Source organism: Trematomus bernacchii, unplaced genomic scaffold (assembly GCF_902827165.1).
Source record: "Trematomus bernacchii unplaced genomic scaffold, fTreBer1.1, whole genome shotgun sequence".
Taxonomy (NCBI): domain Eukaryota; kingdom Metazoa; phylum Chordata; class Actinopteri; order Perciformes; family Nototheniidae; genus Trematomus; species Trematomus bernacchii.
Genome location: NW_022987648.1, coordinates 17,730,816 through 17,756,895, shown reverse-complemented (window position 1 = coordinate 17,756,895; position 26,080 = coordinate 17,730,816). Strand labels below are relative to the sequence as shown.

Below are 26,080 nucleotides of genomic sequence, written 5' to 3'. Positions count from 1 at the left end.
ACTGGGCTTTTATTCCCCTCTTGGTCCTACCAGAATCAGATTAATACATCGTTATCACTATAATGCATTCTTTATGTCATGTAAATGTAAATACTTACTTATGTGCGACTGAAGAATAAATGAACCATGACTAATATAAACGTCTGATGACGAGTTAGTTTTGTCAGGCGGCTGATGTCACCGTAGCCTTTCCTGTATGTGTTTCAGCAGCTTTTGTAATTTATTCCACATTGATTTTATCTGAGTCATTCCTTTCATCCTCCGACTAGAATTACAACGAGGCACCAAAATTCGTTTTTGAAATTGAGTTGTGTTTCCACAGTCTTTGAGGTTATTTATTGTATAAATATAATGATACTCAGGCAGCCTATCCTCATTTGTTGGACTTTTTGCTCTAGTTGCTCTATTGAAAATCTACGTTGTTGCTTATTTTCATATTTGAGTTGCTATTGCTGAGTTTATTCGATAGAAAAACTCCATTGCCTTTTATGTAAAAAATATCATATATTAATGGATATCTCCCTTTCTCTCTCTCTTTCAGATGTAAATGGAGAAGCAGCAGTGTCACCAAGAGAAATTGGACATCCATACGATTTTAAAGTGCTTTGCATTAAAAACAGAAACAGCATCACTTCTCTCTGAAGTAATCCAATACTGATAATTAATGTCAAACTGCACGCTGGAGCGGCACCATGCTGCCTCGCTGGGTGAAACATTGCTAATGGAAAGAAAGCCTTATAAGATCCAGCTGATCCAAATCCCCCTAAATGCAGCATAATGCCTTCAAAAGTGTCATGTTTGTACCTGTTGACAGTGGTCTGCTGGGCGAGTGCTCTCTGGTACCTGAGCATATCCCGCCCGAACACCACCTATGTCGGCCACATGTCTATTCCTATACGTAAGGTTCCAAAACCCCCCCAAAACATCACGTTTACCAACATCCACACCCGCCCCCTTAACCCACATGCCTTTGAATATGTCATCAATGAGCCGAAGAAGTGTGAAAGTGCCGCTCCCTTCCTTATCATCCTCATTAGCACCACCCACAAGGAGTTTGATGCACGGCAGGCCATCCGGGAGACCTGGGGGGACGAGAGCACCTTCGGGGACATCCGCATCCTCACCATCTTTCTGCTGGGCTGGAACACGGACTCCATCTTGAACCAGATGGTGGAGCAGGAGAGCCAAATCTTCCATGACATTGTGGTGGAGAACTTTATTGATTCCTACCACAACCTCACCCTCAAGACCATGATGGGCATGCGCTGGGTGACTACCTTCTGCCCCAAAGCGCAGTACATCTTAAAGACAGACAGTGACATCTTTGTCAACATGGACAATCTCATCTACAAACTCCTGAAGCCCACCACCAAGCCAAGGAGGAGATATTTTACTGGCTATGTCATAAACGGTGGTCCCATTAGGGACATGCGCAGTAAGTGGTACATGTCCAGGGACTTGTACCCCGACAGTAGATACCCTCCTTTCTGCTCGGGTACTGGCTATGTGTTCTCTTCAGACGTTGCGGAGCTCATCTATCAGACTTCATTACACACAAGACTGTTGCACCTGGAGGATGTGTATGTGGGAATGTGCTTGCGAAAGCTCGGTATACACCCGTATCAGAACAGTGGTTTTAATCACTGGAAAATGGCCTACAGTCTGTGCCGGTACAGGCGGGTTATCACCGTGCACCAGATCTCCCCGGAGGAGATGCACCGCATTTGGAACGACATGTCCAGCAAGAAGCACCTGAGATGTTAGGGGACACGAGGACCACTTAACAACAACTTCCTTTTTGTGTTGCCTTTTCCTCTTTTGTTTAACTCATCACATTGTGTAATGTAAAATAAAAGGCCTGCTGCGAGTCTTCATGACAGATGTTTTCATATCTATTTCTGCTGATTGCACACATGATTGTTAACGAATGCATGAGGCTTGTAGCGTATTCTCATGCATAATCAAAATGTGGCGTTTGTTACTGAGACTAATTTTGTTCATGTATTCCAGGTGCAAATTTAAGCATAATATTCTTTATGTGCATTAAGTCAATCAGCGTTGAGCATTGCGTAGTGTGGCCTGATGGGTAGAGACTGTGTTTCAGACGACCTTAGTTCAAGCTCACATTCACAAGTGTCCTTGAGACACTGGATCTGTAACAGCTGCATGGCTGCTGACTCAGCACCCTGATCCCTCTGCAGCAGAGCAGGCTGGGAGATTTCTGTGCAGGAATCGATAAAGTAATAAATGACTATATTATATTTATAATATTATAACGTTTAAAAAAAAAAATGCATTTACAAACTAATAAAGAGATCCTGTTAATCATATCCAACCAACCAGGTCGTCTGTTGAGGTAAAACTTACACTCATGCTGCTCTCCCCTATTTATGTTCATTATGATCACAGTCTGATATAAGATGCAATACGTTGTCTCCAAACAGACCAAGATAATGACATGTTTTATTTTTGTATTCATCACTATTCTCTTGATCCAGCTGAATTTACTGGATGCTCTTTTTTTTAATGAGTTTGCCTGATGGTTTTGTTTACATACCTTTAAAGTTTGACTGCCTCTTCTTTCTGAATAAGCCCAATGCATATTTTTGTTTTAGATGCATTTTGTTTTTTATTCTGGTTGACATTTTTATACTTGCAGTAACTGTGTGTCTGAGCTACCTGCTGCTCATTACTCCAGCTGCTGCTCTCGGTTGCGTTCGCAGTAAATCAGCAGCTATCCGCTCATCGCCTCCTCCACATATCAACAGAAATACAGCATCATGTCGAGCAAGTCTGCGTTTAACTGTATCTAAGACCATTACAGACTGGATGTATTATCGTATCTATGTGTCTGGCATATCTGTGATTACTGGAGCACTGCTACTGGCGTAATGGAAACATGTTGTGTTTCTCAGACAATGTGGCTTTCATGGCCTCATTTTCATTTCTTTTTTTCAACGTTTTTGTAGTATTACGAGCTAATGTGACATTTACTGTGAAAGCATCTATCCTTCAAGGGGTTGTTGTTATATATTGTATGTTTTTTATATTAAAAAACAAATACTTGAATTATTAATGATATATTACTGCTTTCACTTGTTTTCTGTTTTGAGTTACCTGTTTTAGATTTGCAGTTACGGTTTGTTAAACGTTTTTTAATGTTGTATTTGAAATGACAGAGCAGGTTTTTCTACAGTAGTCACACAAGTGGTTATCTAAAATGATTTAGCTATTTTAAACAAAGTGAGCAAACTCACTCCAGAATGTCAGTTACTCAATAATATCTAACTTAATTGTTCTAACCTTGGAAAACGTGTCATTGGTGTTGCTTGGGATTTGTGTTTTTTGTTTAAGCAGAGAACATATTTCCTTTCCTGACATGGCGCTAATAGAAAACACTCCACGCTGTTTTGTTAAATAATAGCAATTCTTTATTGTTGCTCCTCATCAGAAATTTGACATCAGCTGATTACAGAGAGGAAACAGGGGTAATATGCTGAAATGGTTCACATACTGTACATATAAAACACAATAAATAACTTCCTCATAAAGAATTTAGTAGAAGTTAATATTTACCACCTCAATACTTAAAAATAATTTAGAGCTACTCAACTTGTTTGGACAAACAAATGGCTCGTCACCCTTTCAATAGTTGCCTTTTGGTTTACAGTACTTCACTATATTTTTTGGGAACAGAGGGTTTTGTAGTGCAGCAGGACATAGCAGGGAAATTAAACTGTTGTGGTTTTGTCGATGAACCTAGCATCTGAATACACGCCTACCAGAGCAGATTACTAGAGGTTCTGTTTGTCTGATGACAAAAACACACATGTTAATTTGTCTCCAGGGGCTAAGCATCAGCCCAAAAGTGCATTGTAGCTTGTCTCATTAAGTTAAGATACTTGACTTGAACTGAAATGTTAATCAGCAGGTTCTGCTCTTTGTGTGGTCTCAATCATTGTCTACTTTCTTAGGCACAGAAAAATGAACAAGGCACCTCTAACATTTTTGAAGCATTAGCACTGTCGAGAGCAGCAAATTATACACAGTAGCATCCAGGTCTCTTCTTTTTTTCTTACTGCACTCTCAAGCAAATGGGTCCCTTCTTCTCAGTGTAAAAACATGTCTTGACACAGAAATCATTCTCTTTTAAGACATTCATTATGTTATTACGGAAATGTGCTTTTACCCACAATTTAACTAAATCTTACATTCTGACAAAGACCTCATGGAAACATCACAAAGGAGTGTGTTTTTGTGAGATGCTGAGTCTAATTGTTTTCACTGTGGCAACAAAACAACATAAAAATACCTTCCCATTTCAATAAATAATGAGAGCCTTGCCTTACACTTAGGCAATGCGATGTAAAACAAAAAAAAGAGAAACAAATAAATAAAAAACATTAAAAGCTACATCTTAACCACCTTATGTCACCACCTGAGTACTTCTTTAGGTTTCCTGGTCTGTGTCCTGAACTCGCTGTGTGCGCTAGGCGGTGGAATGTTTTAAGGTTAAAGGTCAGGGGACAGTGAGCGGGAAAGTCGGCGCTAAGGAGGTGGAGGTGGGGCGGTGGTGGGGCTTGGCTCAGGGGAAGAGAAAAGGAGTGAGGGAGGAGGGGGAGGTGTTTTCAGGGTGGGTGTTGGATAAGATGGTGTGTTCCTCAGTCGGTGTGCCCTGAACTGTCTCCCCACTGTCTTCACCTGCTTCAGGCATGAACAGAGCATCAGCTAACACTGAGCTGTGCAAAGCCGATCAGCTTCACCTCGTCGGGGATCTCCGTGTCTTCGCTGCAGGAAACCTGCGTCAGGGGGAAGAAATGGAGAGGGTCAACGGGGGCGGGCCGCCTGCATGCTGACACTCATCTCCGACAACAGAACTAATCCTGCAATATCTCCCAAACCACGGCGGTGTAACTCCCAGGATTAATCAGGGGATTTCAACTGCAGGCTTATTATTTCACAAAATGAGGGTTTTTCAACCTGCTGGGTTTTAATTAAAAACAATCTAAAAGACAATTTGGGTTTCTAAATGACTTGAATAACAAAGACAACAATTCCCTTGACCCCCACATCTGGTTTAGGTATTTCATGAGATTGTCGACAATGAGGACAAATACATATAGAGTATTGCCAGCATTATTGATAAACTATTAGTGGAGACATTCACATCAACATTACTTGTTGCTGTGCAATTTTAATTACATTAAATGTTATGTATGGTAGTATATGTACTCTAGAGAGGTTATGATATATTTAGAATGTATAATTACTGTCAGAAAGAAACTGTGTTTCAAGTGAATGAGTCACATCTGGCCTATTTTGATAAGGTTAGTAGAGAGGAAATGTCAGGTGTGGTAAAAGTTCAGAACATCACTGTTATGCAGTCAAATTAAAGTTAAAATAAGACATCAAGAAGTAGTGGCTTGATCTGTGTATTTGTGTATCTCATATCATCAAACTGTATGTATCTTTATATATATTAACAATATGTGTACCTTTGGTCAGTGTCTGCTTTTAATGCCTTGAGCTAGTCCCCATAGTTCAAATTTAGAGGAAGTGTAAGTGAAAGAGTACACAATATTATAAATAATTTTTTATATTATTGTGTTTCAAAGAAAATGTTCAGGCGTTCACACACTTGGGTGTCTACATACTTTTGACAATGTTGTGTGTAAAAAAAAACACAATATTGATTTGACTGGCAGTTCAACCTTCTAGCACCTGCCATCTCACACCAATTTTAGGCTGTTCAGAATTGACTCTGGGAGGCAATATTAAAGGCAGTGTGCATTTAGATCTGTCTGAGAGAAAGCCAGTGTGACCTGACGGCTTCTACCTGATGGAGACAGATGCTCCATCACTCAGGAGGTCTGCAGTGTCATCAACACAAAGGGACTGTTATGAAAATGTATCATGGTGAGCTCAGGGTCTATTGTAACCTCTTGTTCTGTTAAGTCATTAAGTTGCTCTTTTGCCACCCACACCATAAATTGCCTGCATAAGTGTTATGTACTGCTCCTCCTGTGAGGGTAATTATTCTCACTGCCTGGGTTTTGTTAAACTACACTCGTAACTCTTCGTTGAGAAAAGGCTGAGTTGAGCCACTGTGAGTTTTTTTTAAATGTCTGCAGTGGAGCTGAGTTGATTTATGGAAATGGTGGCATGCCCACATATCTGCATGCCCTGTGTGCTCAACACCGCCCTCACTCTGACTCTCCAGAGACTCGTCCACCTGCAGAAATCACGAGCTGCTGATAAGGCAAACATGTCGAAAAGGTCACAGTGTGACCCAAAAAACAGATGTTGTTTACCGACGATTACAGAAAGGTCAACTAAGCAGAATTTACATCATTTTGTCGAATCCTACAGGACTGACATTATTGATTTTTCACATTGTTTCTCTTACAAATGGTGACTTACTAAAATGGTGTTGTGTTGTTATTAACATTATATCTTGATTAGTGGAGAACTGCACCTCTGCTGCAATGTTAGTACTAGTTAAAGCTATTGCAGTTTTCTTTCTTCCTAAGAGTTGGTTGGGAGTTTTTGTCCCACAAAATAGTTCACTTTCATCATGCAAAGCTAATTGTTAAGAAATTGTATCTAAAATACAGAAACACGCTTTTTCTTTACAGGGGTACACCGCCTGTGTGCTGTAGTATGAAAGGTTCAGCCTTGCTTTTTTTCTGTCAACTTTACTTGATCAACATAGAAAAAATATCAATTTGTGAATCAATATAGAATTATGGAGGGTAATCATTTAAATGTTCATAACTCCAATCTCGATCACCAACTAAATATCTTTAAAAGTAGTTATTTGCGTCATTAACTGAAAAACCTTCAGCGTCAGATGTTGGTCAATGCTGAAGCTATTTACTTTGTATGTGACCTTTTGACATGCTCCATCCCTCACACTCCTCACTGATACTTTCAACAACAAGCTGTTTACGGCTTGATGTCGTCAGCCAGGACAAAGTTGGGAGGGTGTCATCACCCATCAGTCATCTGGAAACTCACCAGCTTAAAGGTCAACACTTTGATGGTAGTTGTGTCATCTACAATCTTCTGAAGGTTCGAAGCAACTGTAATGCAGACGGCATACAACAACACAATGAAACAAGTACATTCTGGTACATTTTATACAAAAGTAGATTAATAAACATTAAGTGTCAATTATCAACACTAGAAATATAAGACATTTGAAGTGCCTCTGTGGACTTGTTGAATGTAATTAATGTGCATCTCAGATATAGCAATTATAAGTGCTGTTTTATGGTAAATGGGGTTAGATGTGTATCCAGACAACACAATTAACCAGAATAAAGAGGTGTAGAATTACCAATAAGAACATCTTGTCCGTTGACCAGGCCGGCTGAGTACAGTTCCTGGGAAACGCCATCAGCGGTGTCTGGGGGGGGGGGAAGCACACAACAAATATTGGGCCCGCAGCGTTCCACTCAGCAGGTAATTGTGTTAGATATTGAATTAGATACTGTCATGGGCACAGACACTGCCATTACCTATTACCCTCGGAACAATTTTCGGTGCCTGAAGATGTTATCTCAAGGGGAGTACGACAAGCAAATCCATATAGAAAAAGCTCTTACCTCGTCCAGGAGTGAACTCAAACCGGATGTCATTCAGCTCCTTCCTAGAGTTTCTGAAACAAGAGACAAGAAGGAGTGTTCATACAAGAGGCATCTGAAATGTCAGGTTTAAGTCTGTTAACAGTTGTGATTCTAAAGTTGTCATCTGGAACATTTAAAAAGTGCTGTGTATAGACATCGAATTGTTGGGAACTAGCAAAACCCAGATAATATTTTGACCAATTTGGGGCAGTGGAAACAAGATATAAACAAAGAATTGACATACTATGGTATATATAATCATCTAGCAACATTAGCATCAATTTTGAGATGGTTTGTGTTCACCTGACAAATGGTTATCCAACTTTGCCTGTGTGTTGTCTGGTGCTGGTAAGTAATGTACAGTGGGGTTTTTGTAACGTTTTTGCTAAAAAAATGCATTAATAACAACTAAAAGAGTAAACTGGTAGGCAAGCTAACCAAATCAATGAGCTAAAAAGGCACTTAAATGCTTTGCAAAGTGGAGGAGTCTAGTGATAATTCTCATCACTCCCAGCAACTCTTTCCACATTACTCGTAGTCATTTTGATCCATAGTTTAATATAAATGTAAATGACCTTTTTCCTACATTAGGTAAATGAATTGCAACAAAAATAATGGATATTTTATTAAATGTAAAGAGATTATTTGGTTTACCATGAATGCAGCGCACCTGTTGGGAAAATGTGCTGCATGTGCAGAGGACATGACTAAGTGGTTTTCCCCATACTTCAGTTCAACTGCTCTACTGCATACCTCACACCTGCTGAATGTATTATGATACAAGTTTCAAGGCTAGAACTGCAGAACATGTTGGCATCTGTGTGAATTTACCTGATTAGATCATGTGCTCTTACAAGATATGATTAAATGGGATTTTAGATTTGACATAAAGCTGTAAAGTACAGTAGGTACAGTAAATATCCTCAACATGAGACTGCAGTAAAATATAAGAAAAACAGGCAGATATCAATCCAGCGAGTTTGTTTGTATTAGTGAAATATGCCCTTCAGTATCTACGTAGCATCAACTTGCATTCATCCGCATCACTTGCATTAGAAATCTGTCTTTAAAATGTGTGTGTGTGACAGGGGAGTAGCCCGTCGGTGATAGAAGCAGGATGTGCAGTGCCCAAAAGAAGTAGGAGCAGGAAAATATTAATTTAAATAGTCTAGTTAAATAAATCACAGAACCCTCATTTAAAATGAGATTAGAGCCATAATTGAACACGGGATAAGCAAAGACATACATGTATCTGCAATTAGTTTGTGTTGGTAGTAAGTCTATACAACACCGTGGAAGGGAAGATTTTCCATCAGCTTAGCTGAGAGTCAGCTTGACTTTTTACATGTTAGTTAGTTACATTGCAAGAAGAAAAACAGGGTAAACAGAGCAGAGCAGATGGACGTAAAAAAAGTCTCTTTTCCCAGCAGAGGAAGCAGAGGGTGCTTATTGCCAAGGCTGTCAAGGCAACATGTATGATTTGAGGGACATAATCCTGCCCAAATAAATCATGCCCACAATCTGCATCCTTCTTTAATACCACTCTGAAGAGTCAGTGGCAGAATAATTGTCAGTAGCAAACATTATTTTAAAGGAAAATAAAATAAAAAAGGTACAGTATTATTGTTTTGCTCTCTCACCACAAAAGATAGGTCTGTAAATATTTCACTGGCAAACTTAATGGAGACTAAAGAAATATAAATACATTATTTTTGATTATTATAAATTATTTAAAATAAACATTAATATATGTAGGCTACAGATATCAGCAGGCCAGCCATGGTATGATATGTTCAGCGTTTTTTCTTTATCTTTACCGTTTTTTAATTTTGGCCTTTCTATTTCTGCTTAAGCTGCATGGAGGCAGGGGTTTCCCTTCTTGAGCCGGCCAGGCCCTGGGGAGGAAGCTGGCTGTCAGAGGACGCATGCAATTAATTCATTCTAAATAATTGCTAGCATATCCCTTAGGGGGGATAACCAATGAGGGATCATGGTCTTGTTATTGTACTAGCGACACCTAGTGAGAGGCCTGAGGTGGACAGGACTTATGTGGCTCCAAACAACTGAAGATGGCAGCAAACTAAAAACCCAAATACATGGTGATGAAGTTTCAGACACCTACTGTTTGTCTAAGATGTATCAAGAAGATAACCCGACAACCTTTTGTTACCCTTTGTATAAAAAAAACTTTAGAAAACACATAAATGTCACCTCTCGACTGAACTGCTCAGTGAAATCAATTTGCATCGTGCTATTTGGGCTATTGAGCCCAATGACATTGCACCAACAGCGAGCATATTATGCAAGTCTGAACTTCCCCGTCAAACTGCTGACAATACTCTTCTCAGGAGACCTCTGCGCCTTTGTAAGTAACAGATTGAATGAGATCCAAGCTAAATGTTGAAAAATCCAATCATGCTGCTGTCCCCTGTCTCGCTGTAGCATATTACCATAAACTGCTAATCAGCTCAACTCCCTTATTAGTACGGAGAAGACACAAATTAGTTGTGCATCTTGCTCGCATGCAAATACTTTCATGAACTCACTATTTCACTTCTGACTTTTACACATTTTCACATAAGGGTTTTATGCTAGTCGTATAATATTTAACAACTGCTAACCAGACTGAGGTTTTATGAAAGCATCTCAACATTGAGACCTACTGTAGAAACATTGATATTCTAGATAAATGTTTCATTCAATCACCCTACTTAAATACACTGCTTCTTATATTGCCTCACACTATTTGTGGCCATACATATCAGATTGTTCTGCCCCCAAAACATGGGAACACAGCCAAAGATAATCCAAAAATGTGATGCAGTCACTAATCCTATGATATCTTCTGTGCTGATTCCCTTTCAAACATACCAGCCAAATTATTTGTATCAATAAAAAAGGTACATTTAGTCTTTAAGAAACATGTTCTCAGTCTGAAGCAGAACCGTTCTTTCTGTGTCCCAAAATTCCCTTTCCAATTGATTGCTCTTAAGACGACATATTCAGCATTTAAAGTACACATTGCACACCAGAAGGGGAGAGATGTTATTCACCCTTTCAAATCGTTTTTTTTTGCTGCTGGATCAAATATAATGTAAGTTCTGTCAAGTGTAGTGGAGGGCAAAGAAGAGGGTTAAGTGAAAGGCTTTGGTTATCCACCACGGCATTTGAAAGCCTCACATTTCTAAGAAAAAAATTCATTGGAATTCATGGCTTTACCTTTAAGAAGGCATCCATCACATGTCCACATGTCTGAATATATTTCTGTTATACAAACCAGAAAGATGATGTTGATCATATAAATCACAGTGAATTCATTTTTATTTTGAAATGAATTGACTTGTTGCACAAATCTGCTTTGACACATTTTTTCAAGCTCACTCTGAAGTTACCAGGATAAGAGCATGTCTATTCAACGAGAGCTGGGATGATCGTTTGTGTTGTATTTGTAATAAATGTTAACCACTAATGTAATCTGCTTCTCATGTTCGAGCCACAACATCCACAGATTGATCAAACATAATTAAACCATAGATAAATATTGAAACCGAGGAACCAAAACATCCCAAACCATCACAAAACATTTTAATAATCAGGTCAGAATAATGAGCCACCAAACAGTGAGCTGTTCCCTGTTGCATCCCGTCCACTGTTTTGTTATAAAGCAGAGGAAAAACATGTCTCCGCGTGCCATGCTGGACGCCTGCGGACTGTCCTTCAGATGTCTGTTCAAGCAAGAGTGTGTTCTGCAACCAACTCATCAGGGAGCTGCAAGGCTACCGTCCAACAAGGAACCATCTTCTGTTTGTTGCATTTCTCTAAAACCCTTTCCTCTTTCTGTGTTTGCATGTTGAGAAAAACAGCAAGGGCAGATCAATTCTATATGATATTCAGATCATATAACAGTTATTAAAATAATTGCTAAAGCCTGCCTTGCTTTTCCCTTGATACATAAGTTAAAATGAAAGTTGTTTTGCTAAATATCTACATTGATTTTTCTGGGGCAAAATCGTAAGCCTCCACTTTGCAGTTAAAATATGTTCATGAACAGCAATGTCTGTGATGCTATAGCAAGAACCAAAGGGTGGCATGAAAGGAGGAGAGCAGATTGTGGAGCACAGCCAGAGAAGCAATGGAGTGAAACCCCCCCTCCCTACGACACCACCAGTGAGACAAAGGGAGATGAAGGGATTCATGGCAATGCCAGATCCTGCCCGTAGCAGGCAAAGATCATTAGGTTTAAATCTTAAGGACAAAATAAATTGATGATGTACCCAGGATCATAATAAGTGGTTTTCTATATAAATATTGTGGGGTTTTTTGTATCTGCTTTTAAGACCGTGTTGCCATGAATTATGCAAATCATTATTTTCTTTAGATTACCTTGCAATGAGCCGATGATTGAGAAAATTATGTGAAAAAAAAGATCTGTCTCACCTTAGCCGTAGCACCATGTTCAGAGCACCTTGACAGTAGGAGGAATTCACATACGGTTCAACCTGCGTGAGAAAACAGCTGATGATGACACTTATCAACTTAGAGATCAGACAAATAAAATTTAAAAAATCATGAAAGGTATAAGAAGTTGCACACAGATTGTAAAGCAGAAAGCAGAAAGCAGAAGGGTACTGGTCATTGTCAGAAAAAAGCTAACACTTTTCTGAATCTTCCTATTTTTGCAGGGAAGGTTGTATAGGAAAAGAAAAGGGACAAAACATAAAAGGTGTATTGTGCAAGGAACCATTACTGTTATCGATACCATATTACAAATGGGTCCATTGGAAAGAATGGACAAGAGTAAGAAATGACTGCTGAGTAGCTGTCACATGACTACACCTCAAACCGCTTTGGCTCATTTTCAAAATGACAATAGCCTTAGAAAATGGGCTGCAATGGCAGTAAGTCCTAAGATGAGATACAGCCAGACACTGAGCTCACACTGTCAGGGAGACGGCCATTTACTCTGAGTTATTACTGCTAAGAGCACCCTTCCAGGAGACCAGGAGACCAACATTCTCACACACACACACACACACACACACACACACACACACACACACACACACACACACACACACACACACACACACACACACACACACACACACACACACACACACACACACACACACACACACACACACACACACACACACACACACACACACACACACACATCACACACACACACACCACACACACACACACACACACACACACACACACACACACACACACACACACACACACACACACACACACACACACACACACACACACACACCACAACACACACACACACACACACACACACCACACACACACACACACACACACACACACACACACACACACACACACACACACACACCACACACACACACACACACACACACACACACACACAAATTGCTGTGGAACTCAGGTCATTGAATCGTGACAAATTAGAGCTGCGGCTGAATCCCTCACCTGGGGATGCTGAATTGACAACCCTTCAAGGGGGACATTGTTGGCATTCTCCTCATTCTGGGAGGAACAAAATGAGAGGCATAATGCTATTACATCCTTTGTAAATATCAAATCAGAGTTCATCATATAAAGGAAACACAAGAAAGTCAATCCAAAACAATCAATGATGAGCAATCTGCTGGCTCTGGCAGACACTCTAAAACAGGTGCTTGGCTGTTTTGATTAAACTGCGTAAAAAACTGTGCAGTGAAATAAACATTCATAATTGAGTTCATTTTCTTACACAAGCTTGAGCTCGAGAAGGCAAGTTAATTGCATTTCCCAAAATGCCCCTCTGCCAAGTTATCAAGTTATACAGCGGCAGAGAGGATAAAGATTATTTGTCTGCTTGTCTCTTCCCCAAGAGGAATTTATATTTGTATTTGCAAGTTAACATTGGAGTTCGAGAGGAAGGGCTAACTTACATCTTTGGCCTCATCTTTGACCCTTCGTGACTGGAGGGAAAAAAACACACATTTACATTTTCATATTCACAGCTACACAGCAATAATGATTTATTTATCTCATTCACTTCTGAAAAAAAACGTGTGATGTCCACCCTTAATGCATTTTTTGATTTGCATATGCTGTATATCTGTTGGTCCATTTGTCCATCTATCTGTCTGTCCAAACATAAAGAAACATGTCCGAAATCGTTTGAAAGGAAACTTAAAAAAATACTATTATTATGTCTTGAATCACAACTTCTGGTGACATATTATTTGTTCATACATTAAATCTGGCTATCTTTTTCAAAGGGCTCTTTGATCATGGCTGGCTTCTTCTTTCTGCCTCAAATCCTTGCAGCTGTCTTGCAGCTCATTACAGCGACCTCAGCACAGGGATAGGGAGAGAGATAAGCCATCTGCCATCCAAAAACACTGAGTGATCAGGGAGTGGAGGAATGTGCAGGGTCGGAGATGGGGGGGGGGGGGTTACATAACGGATTAACTAAAGGTTTCGACATGACATGCAACGACAATTACCAACAGCTCAATAACAGAAATTCAGAATGTTATTGTAGTTTTGTTACAGTGACAAATAAAGCTCAATATAAACAATAATCTTTAAAGGTCCCCTATTATACTGTTTTCCATCAATATATAATAGATCTCAGACATATACAAAACATGTCTCCGAAGTGTTTGGCCTGAAATACCAAACCCATTGCAGCATCCCATAATCCCCTCCGTTTCAGCCCTGTTTCAAAAGTGCTGATTCTGTGTCTGTTACTTTAGATGAAAATAAGGAGCCACTCCCCATGCCTCTCAGAGATATTTGGCTAAAAAGAACACAATGGTGCTCTAGGAGGAGATTCAGGTGATAAGGTGGGGGGGGGGGTTACCTTGGTTGGTTATTGGCTAATCGTTATGACATCATAAAGTGGACAAATTCTGATCAGCTCATTTTCAGACAGGTTTTTATATAAAGAAAGTGAGCAAATCTTTTTTCCTGAAACTTTCAGAATCTCTTTACACAGAGGGGACACATGTTTATGTATAAAAGACACGAAAAAGTAGATTTTGCATAATAGGTGACCTTTAAGATGAATCATATGCTAAAAAACGTAATCCTACTCAAACGCATTTGCAGATTAATATAGAGACTGAGTTAATATATAGGAATACACTCCGCTGAGAGCCACCTACCCTGTCCTGGTTCACCGCGGCCTTGCCCTCCTCGCTGCTCTCGTCCAGCTCGTCGTCGCTCCACTCCCAGTCTCCGTCCTCCGTCTTGTGCAGGTGTCCGCTGGAGCCGGGGACTCTCCTGACCTGAGACACACAGCCAGCACATTGTTAATGACGGCAATTTGATCTGAATTGATATATTAGTTCAATGATTAGCAATCGCATGTCAACGATGCAAAGTGAAAATGTCAATACATATCTTCACGAGAGGCCTTTATTTTGGACATTATTAACTTGTAAAAATGTACATACATACACAATGAGAGGATGTTTGTTTGTTTGAAAAAAATGTAAGCAATTCCATTGTCAAATGATATTCTAGTTGCTTTTTGTGAGTTGATATAAATGTAACTGATTATGTCAAAACGGCATATGATATCATGTAAAATTGAATTTATAGCCCCAAAATGTAATCAAATCAAAAGTGAATTGCAATATATGTATCGATGTCAAAAGAATAGATCCTTAAAACTTCTGATTCGCATCCTCATTTAACTCACATTTTTACAGATGGATTTTACAAGGTGGTTTATCAGTTTGTAGGGTATACATACTATTGGCTAACTTACAAAGATGACTTGTGTGAATGTATTCTCTGCAGTAGTTATATAAAAGTACTCTCCAATAGAAACCATTCAGTTGCTTTTAGTAAATATATCAGGTTGTTAGGCACAGCTGGGGTACGGCACATTGAGAACAGCAAGGGAACACTCTATAAATCATATGAAGAGAAAACGAAAGAGAGATATTCAATGTGACTTGGTTAAACAGCAGTATTAATATAACTGCAAATGTAACCAGCATCATAAAGCAGAGTCACTGGTAGACCCTGTGAGTTATTGCAGCTCCGCAGTGCGTTCAGTGTGTAAGGCAAGCAACACCGGTCTTTTTTAGCAGTGTGAGGCACCACAGCGTTACAGAAGAGAGAGAGCACATGAAACACTAAGCCACTAGCACCAGGGGTTATATGAATGCCCCAGCGTCAAACAAGGTCAAAGTGAAAAAAAGCACTACCGCTGTGGTGGTGTCAGGTTTTTTTTCCAAACCTGACATAGAACCGAGGCTCCCCCAGCTGTGCTCAGGGTCCTTGAGCAAAACAGACACAGATCATGTTGGTTGTGTAACCAATGTACCGCAGGTCTCCCTTGAAAAAGAGATCGTTGATCTCAATGGGATTTTTTAACCTGGTTAAATAAAGGCTACAAACAAACAAGATCAATGCACCCAACAGACATACAAGACCACCCGATCGACATTCACACAGAAAAACAGCTTACACACCAAACATGAAGCTAATAGAAACCTCGGGAAATGTTTGAAAATGTATTTAAATTTGAATAGAAACATTGCACAGAATGTCAAAGTGTTAGTAAAAAGTGGTGCCAGTGTGTGCAACTGATGCACCTGCAGGTAAAATGCCATGTTTGAAATCTGGCTTCAGAAAGAAAGCATCCATGCAGAACTTAATCATTATTCCATCATGATCTGTGCGCTGGACCATACATTTGAACTCAATATCGATCCTTTTATATGTTCCAACTTTTCATCATGGCAGTGATTCCAGCACACATTGGTTGTAGGCCACTAATGTCCAATCTTTAAACTATGAAGACTCAAATTACTCATTTGGAAGCTCTATTGTGGGTGTCAGGATGCCCTCTGCTGGTGACTTAACCCACATGTACCTTCAGTTCATACTAAATGAATGATATGACGGAACTTGATACATTTCATAGTTTATATTTCTAATACGAGTCAATAAGAGACAATTTCCCGTATTCATCATGTCCTTCTTTTATAAGGAGATTAATCCTGAGCTTTCCCTCCTTTAATTACATGCATTCATTTAAAATGACTTGGTTGGTGACAGATGACTGAAGGATCTGCCATCTCCTCTTCATTTACTAGAGTATGTTCAAGGACACAGTAGACCTAAACAGTGAGGTTTTATAACAGCGCCCTGCTTCAAGTCTCGTCTCTCCTTAAACCCACATAGTACTTGTTCCCAGGGAGTAGAATTGCATGTGTTTACCACACAGGACAGAAACTACAGGAACATAACAAGAACACCAAAGAACAGAGGATTAGAAGGGCAGAGGTAAACTATTGCACTTTGACAAGGTCAAGGTGGTTTAACTGGACAACATCTTACTGTGAGACTGCAGTAGTCTTAGTCACAGCAACCTAGAAACAAAATATGTTTTTGCAGTGCTGCTTCTCCCTGCAAGCGTTGGGTATGAATGCATAATGAAGACGGTTCTGTAGGTCAAATCAGCACAAAATAACAAGGACACTGCTCGGTGGCTCATACATTTCATCCACCAAAGATATCGAGTGAAACAGACATTACCTGGATGTATTTACAGTACAGTGCATGCTCTCTATTACAGTTCTTTAATTTTAATTTAATGCAGTAAGCGTGCAGTAATTTCCATCTTGTGATACAATGGCTACACAGCATATACTGTAGATTGCAGTCTGTAGAAGTATATTCACAAATTGCCATCGTTCAGATCAATTCTCACATCATATGATTCAGAGATGTCAATACAGTCTAAATTGGAACATTGGTGTCTTAAATTAATTTTATTAACCTAAATATAAAAAATGGTTATACCTATTTAGCAATAAGTGCTTTACAATTCACTGTTATGACTGCAAGAGATGCCTGTAGTTACCACTTTACCCATCAACACAACTCAAAAACATGATGCCGCTCCTACAACAGTTGCCTCAACCTTTATTGACACCCGGTCCTGTCTGTGCGTAACAGTAACGTCACACACAGCTACAGCCCTGCTACCCACGATGCCCTACATTGACTCTGGAGCAGTCGGTGAATTTCCAGCCCTCCACTCGGACACTCTGCCTTCCAGCAAGAGCCCTCTGATCCCATTTCTGTCATAGCTAGTCAGGCGAAATATTATGTGAAGCCAATATCAGCTGTGCCTGAAAACTGCACTTCCTCCCAGTAAACCGTGACCAGTGTGCAACTGAGCGAGCGACCTAAATTAAGTGCTCCTTTGTGGTTCCTGATGTTAACAATTCATTTAATCCTGTTGATTTTAGTGTGCCACATACGGAGGGCTGCACTGCGAGCCAGTGACGCAAGATGTCAATAAATCTATGCCAGTTTAACTCAGCTGCAGTGGCCCTTTTTTTTTTTTTACATAATCTACAAAACAGTTTAGGCATAAACTGCGTTTGACGGGCTGAAGAGAGTCAGAGTGCGTAGTTTGTGTTGACTGTAAATGCCACATTCTGGAGGACTACTGTCAATCCCAGCACTCGGCCATAATGTGTTTGTGTTTAGTCAATAACTGACACAGGGACCGTTTGGGTCAACATACCTTCTTCGCTCGCTGGGCAATCTTTGGTGCACGACACAAAAGCTTTTCAATCAGATATTCTTTGTTCTGCAAGACATCAATTAAATATCATTAATACACATAGGGAATTTAGTGAATGCTTTTGGGTTCATGTTATTGCAATCAGTTGGTAAGACCATAATCTTATACACACTTTACTCTGCTTTCATGCCATTATAGACAACAATGCCTTTATTATCGTAGTACTGAATACTGAAATTAGCACCCCTGTGTACTGAATCCAGAATCAATATTGAATCAGGACATGATTATCGAATCGAATCATGAGATACAAAAACCTTGAGTCTTCTGCTTTTAGATAGTAGCCATCAGAAATCAACCTTATTTGTTTATTTGCAAAACGTTTATTAAATCCTGAAGGTTACGTTTGAATTAAATTAAAAGTAAGACCAGTGACATATGAACCTGAATTTCAGGACACACTTGAAAACAATCATAATGTTCAAATATTGACTTCGACAAGGATATAGAATTAAAACAGGGAAAGATTTCAAAGTTGTATTTCCATCCATTGTCATTATTTCTGTGATGATATATTATAATAAATACAGTGTCTTGTCAACTTTTTTTGTATATTGACTGACGTATAAAAGGATGTTTTATGATCATAAACGAAGAACAAACCTGAACATACAGGGTTGAGTCATTGTTGGCGTTGGCAAGAGGCCACAAGCATAACAGTAATAAGAAAAGCAAACAAAGACAGCAAGTCAAATATTTGAGATGAAACAAATACCTTGGCCTTTTGGAAGAATTTACACTTCAAAAGCTCTGCGGCTGTCGGCCTTGGGATAAAGAAAAGCATGTTGTTGACAATATATCACAACACAGCCCACGCTGAATTTGAATCAGGTGTTTTTAGTTGATCACACATTGCATCATCTAATTTCTCTGAAATATTTGGTGTATATATGGAATGTGGTGCTGACCTTTTGGCTGGATCCTTCTGAAGGCACATGGTTATTAGTTTTCTAAACGATTTGCCGTATCTTTTGAGCGCTTCCTTGTCTTCTACACCCGTCTCTAGAGTGGGTGGATCATTCTGTAGGGTGAGCATTAAAACCTGACGAGACAAGAAAACAAAATCTAAATCACTCTGACATTTCAGCAGCAGCACAAATGCTGTAGTTGAGGAAAAGAAACTCAAAGCAGGAAACTGTTTGTAGAAGAAATGCTGTGAAAGTGAAAGCAACCCGTTCCTTTAGATAAAATGGTTGACCCAAGACCAAAGTTATAATGTTGTTTGATTTCTCAGTAATAGCGAAAGCAGCACTTTTTTTTTTGCTAATGATGAACCTTTATAGAAAGAAGTTGGTTTTAGAGGAGACTTTAGTTAGTTCTTTGATTTGACATTGCTTGTGAAAAGCTACAAAAATAGTTGTAATGAAGACATTACAAGGATTCGATAATAGCCAATAAAAACATCCAGAACTCTCACCTTCATGGGAGGGTAGCGGTGATAGGGTGCGGAGCCTGTCGCTAACTCTATGGCTGTTATTCCAAAACTCCAGATATCTGCTTTGAAATCATATCCTCGAACCTGTGGATACAAATAATATTAAATACACTTAATCTCAAGAGCATTATGTTAATGTTGTTATTTTAGTGGTTGAAATAGCAGAAAATAAACAATTCATTGCTAATACCGTTATACCAATAAAGGGATTAGTGCTAATTGCAGCAGAAGCACTCTCAGATAAAAACATTTAAAAATAAATAATAATATACTTCAAACCAGTAGCTGCCTTTTAAAGTATAGATAAAGATAGACTCACCTGTTCCATCACCTCAGGCGCCATCCAGCATGGCGTGCCAACAAAGGTCTTTCGTACTTTGTTTCGAGTCATATCCCCCCCCGTGGCTAGGAATGCGCTTACACCAAAATCTGAAAATACAGATAAATAACCAATGCATTGAAAATGAAAATAATAGACATGATATACATGAAAAGGTACAATATATAGCATTTTTTTAATGAAAAATGTGTGAAGAAAATATCAGGACATATTAGATATCATTTTGTAATGTTTTTAACCAATACAATATAAGTGGACACCTTAAAAAGGAGACCAGAAAATATTTTTGCTCAACTTCTTTACAGAGTTTTTCAATTATTTGTTGAATAACGTATATTGTATATATCTTAATGTCTCTTAAAAACCTATTATCGTATAACCTGTTAAATATCCTGTCAACACATTTTCAAGAAACATTATAAGTCTTAACATTTATATTTGCATCAACTTCTATGTGAGTTCATACAATCTGTGAATTCAGTTCTACCGTCTAGGCATTCCTGCTTTTGGTCTTATGATATTAAAGGAAAGTGTGAGTGCAACAGTAGAGTAGAATCATGTTCAACAAACCTGCAATCTGAACAGATCCATCTTCTCCCAGTAGTATGTTCCCAGCTTTCACATCCCTGAGGTCAACAAAACGCAAACACATTCAAACAACAAAGTCACGCAGAGCAGCATTGATTCTTCCGTTCGTGTAACGTGTCCCACAGCCCACCACCATCTGGAACTCTGCCCAAAGGGCCGACAGAGGACCAAGCCTCTCAGTGACCTTGAAATGCTCCAAGTTTAGAGAACACAATAACCGCACTGTTTGGCAAAAAATGTAATTAACCATTAGCCATTTGTTTAACTCTCTCATCAAGAGAATGACAGCATTTGATATGTTTTATACAAAATGCACACATGGATTGTTACTGCTAGGTTTCCTTAATTATTATGATGAACTACTATCCGCAACAATAGATTCAGATTCAAGTTTAAATGTTAAAAGTCTTACCGATGAATCTGTCCATTTCTGTGCAGGTAGTCCAGGCCCTCAAGGACTTCTTTTAATATAGTAGCAATAATAGGCTCATCTAGCGCTCGATTTCTGTCCTCTTCTTTGTTTGTGTGCTTAATTATATCCAGCATAGAGCCTTAAAACACACCATAGAAAAATAAAAACATTATGTTAATTTTTCACATATAAATGAAAAACACAAATCAGCTGCAGTGTTACCCTGAGTCATTACGTGCTCAATATCCAGGCGCAAATTGCATGCGTCTCTGCTAATTGCTTGTTGTCCTTTAAAGAGAAAAGCGTTATAGGCAGTACATTAGAGCGAGTAACATCACTGCTGTAACTCCTTCACAAGTGAGAGCTGTAAGCTGTTTACAAAAGCAAGCAGCCAAGAGTGATACTGCCTCCTGATAACTGTAATGAAGCCAGAATATAACACTGAGCTGGAAGAATACTTTATGAGGATTTAAATCCGATGTTTTTGAGGATACATAATGGAAAACAGTTGTTGAAATGCTGATTAGATGGTTGTTTAATTTCTTTTACGCATCACTTGTGAAGAAAAAACAAACATGTTACTTCTAATGTCTTATTTATTGCCAGTTGTAACTTTTAGAGGCTATATATATAGAGAGAGAGAGATTATAGATATATGACAATTAAAATAGTCAAAAGACAATTAGTATACTCGGAATGACTACACAATACATCTACAGAATAAATTAGATTTAACAAAGGCAGCTGTTCAAAGCAGATCAAAGCATAGACATGTAGCATCGTCACATTCACTGCGCTTTCATTATAAAGACATTGATAGGATCTGGTTACAGTTTACCTCCACTCAGAAGCTTCATGACTAACCAAAGTTCATCCTTCACCACAAAGGAGGTGTAGTAGGTGACAACATTGGGATGGTAACACTGGCTCATAGCTTGGATTTCTTTCTATATATGAGTGAAAAACAACAGGAGTTATAATGTGTCAGGGGATGTTCAACTGGAAAGATAAGTATAGAAATTGTTACTCGGACAGATTCCCTATTCACACGGGACTAGGATTACCATTCGCTGAAGTCATCTGTGATCTTAATCCCTTGCTAATGATCAGTCCCCATTACTTATAAAGTAGAAATTACAGCAAAAAGATGGCCAAACATCGGGGTCACCTGAATCGGCATCTCTGTTTTGTTTCGCAATTATTTTTTTGCTTATTTTCTGCCTTTTCCCAGGTCGATCATTATGAGGGCTGTGTCGGCAATTATAGATAAACAAATATGAATGCATTTTGTTGAGAAAAATAAGTAAAAGTAAGATATTAGACAGTGATACAAAGACAATAAAAAAATAAGCCTGTATTTCATGTACTCACTAATAGCTCATCCATGCTGGTCTGGCATTTTTCCAGGTTTATTCTCTTTATGGCGACGCGCTCCTGTCTGGGGGTGCAGAGGGCCGCCTGCACCACAGCTGTGGCCCCGCTGCCTGAAATCACAGACACAACATAGCAATGACAAAGTGGACAGGAGCACAGAGGGACTCGCTGCAAAGACAGCTGGAACACAACTCTTAAATTCACCATCTCTCAGTGGCTTTGTGGAATTTGTCTGGCTGAATCTGTATTCATCAGTCAGATGTGCTGGCGAACAATAAATATGCTGACTTATATACACTTTTGACTTCAATGTGACGAGTTGTTTACTGTGTTCATTCAAAATCAGGTCATGCTGGGCCGGGCAGTGACGTTCACACCAAGAAGCGGGGACACACAGCGTATTGCTTTTCAACTGTTAGTGACAGATAAGGAGAACGAGCACACACAGGAGATCTGGGTGCTTACCAGCTGATTATGAGAACAGAGGGGGGTCTCCCTAACTCATCTGCTCGCAGACCACAGCTGGGCTGCTACTTCTTATCAGCAGTGATATGACTTGTCAGCTCACTGCCAAAAATATTCAGGCAACTTCCTTTTGCCTTTTTAAATAGGAGATTTATATCAAATCAAATCAAATCAAATCAAGTTTTATTTATAAAGCACATTTAAAAGCGATTTTTGGTCGAGCCAAAGTGCTGTACATGTAATAAAAACACATTACTACAATGTGTACTATATTGTTGTTTGTAGTTAGTTAATAATATTTCTTAAAGTAAATGATCATGACATCGCTGGAATTGAGCGTTCTGTGACTTGTGCTGGCATATCACTTTTTCAAACTTTGAAAAACATTTAATTAAAATGACAATTCTACAGCACATATAACATGTTCATAAATCTAGATATCCGCATATCAAGAGTCTTCTAAGTATAGTGACAGAAAACACATTATAACAAAATACATAAAACTTTTGAAGTATATTTTTGTATAGGTTTATGAATGTAAACAAGGCTTAACAAGTGATTATGTAAGTGTACAAAGTTAACTGCCTTTGACCTATAGCTAGTTGTAAGCTACAATAAGTGCTTAAAATTGTAGTGAATTAATTGATTAAAAAGCTCTAATGTAAGGAAGCTGCTTTCCTCCGTTTATACAATTGTATGTATCATTGAGTTTTACACTGTTTGTCAGATATAAAAGGCACATTTAAAGACATCGATCTCTGGGTCTTGAAAAATATGATAGGCATTTTTTCCTTTTTTACTAACATTTTGAAAGACTAAAAAACAGTTATTAATGACGAAAGATCATAGTAAGTTACATGACCGCAGGAGTTGACTCTATTTAGGCTAACTGAACGTTTTACTGGCGTTAATGTTAACAATTTGAATTTCAGCTACTTTAACAACTATCATCATATTACCCTACACCATTAGCTGTAATGTTAGTATGAAGTACATGTTACATTTGAAACATCGCCAATTTGAGATGATGTGATAGACTGTTACATTCTGTTTACGTGCCATCACAGATAGCACATGTGGAATAACACATAGTGACAGCTACAGCATCTGTGATTTAGTAATGGCTAATAAACTGGACACGTGAGTATGTCACTATAATCCAAGTCGCATTTACGGAGAGTATAATTTCCAATCACATGCAGGATGCAGCTGATGCAGACCGGTAGTTTCTAAAAGTGCCTGTTAACATCCGCATTGCAAAGCATTGCAGGAGGCTACTGCTTATAAAAAAAAGCCGGTAGGCCCCTCATCGTCATTCCCAGCTGATAACTCGTGTCTCTCCGTGATAAAACACAGCGTTCATCACATCTCCCGGTACTAACCTATGACTTCCTGCAGCTCGTACGACTCTCTGGTAATTGGCCAGCTGGTTGTCAGCGCGGGCTGCGGCTGGAGGACCGGAGCCGGAGACTCGCCTTGATCCGCCATGATGATGATGATTCTGCGCTAGTTAGCAGCCTCTCTCACAGACAGACACTGAGAGAGAGACACAGAGAGAGAGAGAGAGGGTGGGAGGGAGGGAGGCAGAGAGGGAGAGAGAGAGAGAGAGAGAGTCAAATTTGACCTCCCTTCCTCACTACAAATGTCAGCTGGCGATGTGACAGTGACACAACCCGGAAAATAACGGACCGCACGCGCACTGACATGCCAATGACACAATAACACAATGGTTCCATACACACAGGAAGACAATGAATAAAAATCACTGTTACCATCTAAGGAGACTGACAGGTTGTTCAAAAGGCAGCAATTCCTATCTTTAATTAATTATTGTCGTATTAATGTTTATAGCCACTATTCTGTTAAAAGAGTGTCTAGACGTTGGTTAAATGTGTAAAATGACTTCGCAGCCGTGAGACAGTAACACGTATGTGTGACGACTTCATGTCACATGTTGGCAAAACTGCAAGTGACGTTGCAATTAATGGCCGGTAGATGGCGCCATTACATCTTTGTATTGTCATCCCTAATACAATCTTTTAAAAGAATAGGAGGAATTCCGTTTGTATTGCTTTTGATTATGAAGTATTGAAATTGCCTGTGAAACTATCAGATTCCCACTCGCAAACTATCCTTCATTGGTACTATTAGAACAAGTAGCCTATGATTAATGTATTTACCACACAATACTGCCCTGTGGATGTGGAACATCCTGATTAATCAGAAATATCTTAGAAACTTGAATGGAAAAATATATATGGGCTGTAAGCAATTTCATGGGGGAATTGTGGTCAATTTATGTATACATAAAGGCCATACACATTGTCCTCAAAAAATAAATTAACTAGCTAGTGGTTTACCTTATCATCGAATCAGAAATAAGCTGTGTAGCAAGCATTAATCTAATTCTCGTTTATTCGAAAAGGCCTTTACAACACAATACTACTCCAAATACAATGTAAAAAATAAATGAACCTCACTCTTTGTTAAAGCATGATTTTTGAATATCTTATTTGGATTGTAAAATTGGACCAAAAACTAAAAATAAAGTTAGGCGGTTCCATAAAATATAAATATGTATTAATAAATATAGTTTGGTGGTGCCCAAAATATATACCAAATGCTAAAAATAGAAAAGGTTTTTTTTACTTTGTCACATCATTTATGAATTTCCCATCTCAGAGGTCAACTACATCAAATCTGTCTGTAGATGGCGTTGTTCACCAACAAGATGTAGCCCATCGCTTTAGTATTGCCATAAATTCTGCTTAACTTTCACAAAAAATGATTAACGATCAGTTTGAATTCAGTTATAAAAGTGCATTGAAGATGACACCTCACATGGTAGGCAGGCTAGTATGGGTTTTCTTACGATAATATAAGGTTCCACAAGACGTGTAAAACTAGCTTTAAAAACAAAACAAAATACATTTAGCCTTCTGTAGTGGGTTCATAAGGAAACATACACTGTTAGTGTTACTCTAAATATGCTACACAACACAGTCTATGTACACAAAACGTGGTTTACCTTGATTACGCCGTTATAGCCGGCATAACGTACTAAAGCGAGTGTTTTGCATGACATTTCAACGCACCAATCAGCCGCTGAGGAGCTGATTGAGTCTACTTCCCTACACTGGGAAAGCTGAGGGGAAGCGGACGCACAGCTCGCACGGATATCTCATCATCAGCCACGGTGCACGGTCAGATCGCCTGTGAGAGACCTCCGGGA

At 39.0% G+C, this 26,080-nt stretch overlaps 2 protein-coding genes across 2 annotated transcripts; one reads left to right on the top strand and one right to left on the bottom strand.

The window, feature by feature from the left end:
- Positions 1-580: 580 nt before the first annotated feature.
- b3galt1b (UDP-Gal:betaGlcNAc beta 1,3-galactosyltransferase, polypeptide 1b) lies at positions 581-2,190 on the top strand. Its single transcript, XM_034134541.1, has one exon. It carries the CDS (start codon positions 778-780, stop codon positions 1,762-1,764), a length of 987 nt encoding a protein of 328 aa, XP_033990432.1. The 5' UTR covers positions 581-777; the 3' UTR covers positions 1,765-2,190.
- A 1,203-nt stretch (positions 2,191-3,393) lies between these two features.
- Positions 3,394-26,007, bottom strand: stk39 (serine threonine kinase 39). Its single transcript, XM_034134402.1, has 19 exons — positions 25,877-26,007; positions 24,231-24,384; positions 22,381-22,493; positions 21,848-21,956; positions 21,010-21,148; positions 20,580-20,635; positions 19,989-20,098; positions 19,652-19,753; positions 19,143-19,276; positions 18,950-18,998; positions 18,175-18,240; positions 14,786-14,908; positions 13,562-13,591; positions 13,098-13,154; positions 12,066-12,127; positions 7,608-7,660; positions 7,340-7,408; positions 7,018-7,082; positions 3,394-4,799 (listed from the first exon to the last, which is right to left on the bottom strand). Exons 2-19 carry the CDS (start codon positions 24,334-24,336, stop codon positions 4,725-4,727), a joined length of 1,518 nt encoding a protein of 505 aa, XP_033990293.1. The 5' UTR covers positions 24,337-24,384; positions 25,877-26,007; the 3' UTR covers positions 3,394-4,724.
- Between the last annotated feature and the right edge of the window lie 73 nt (positions 26,008-26,080).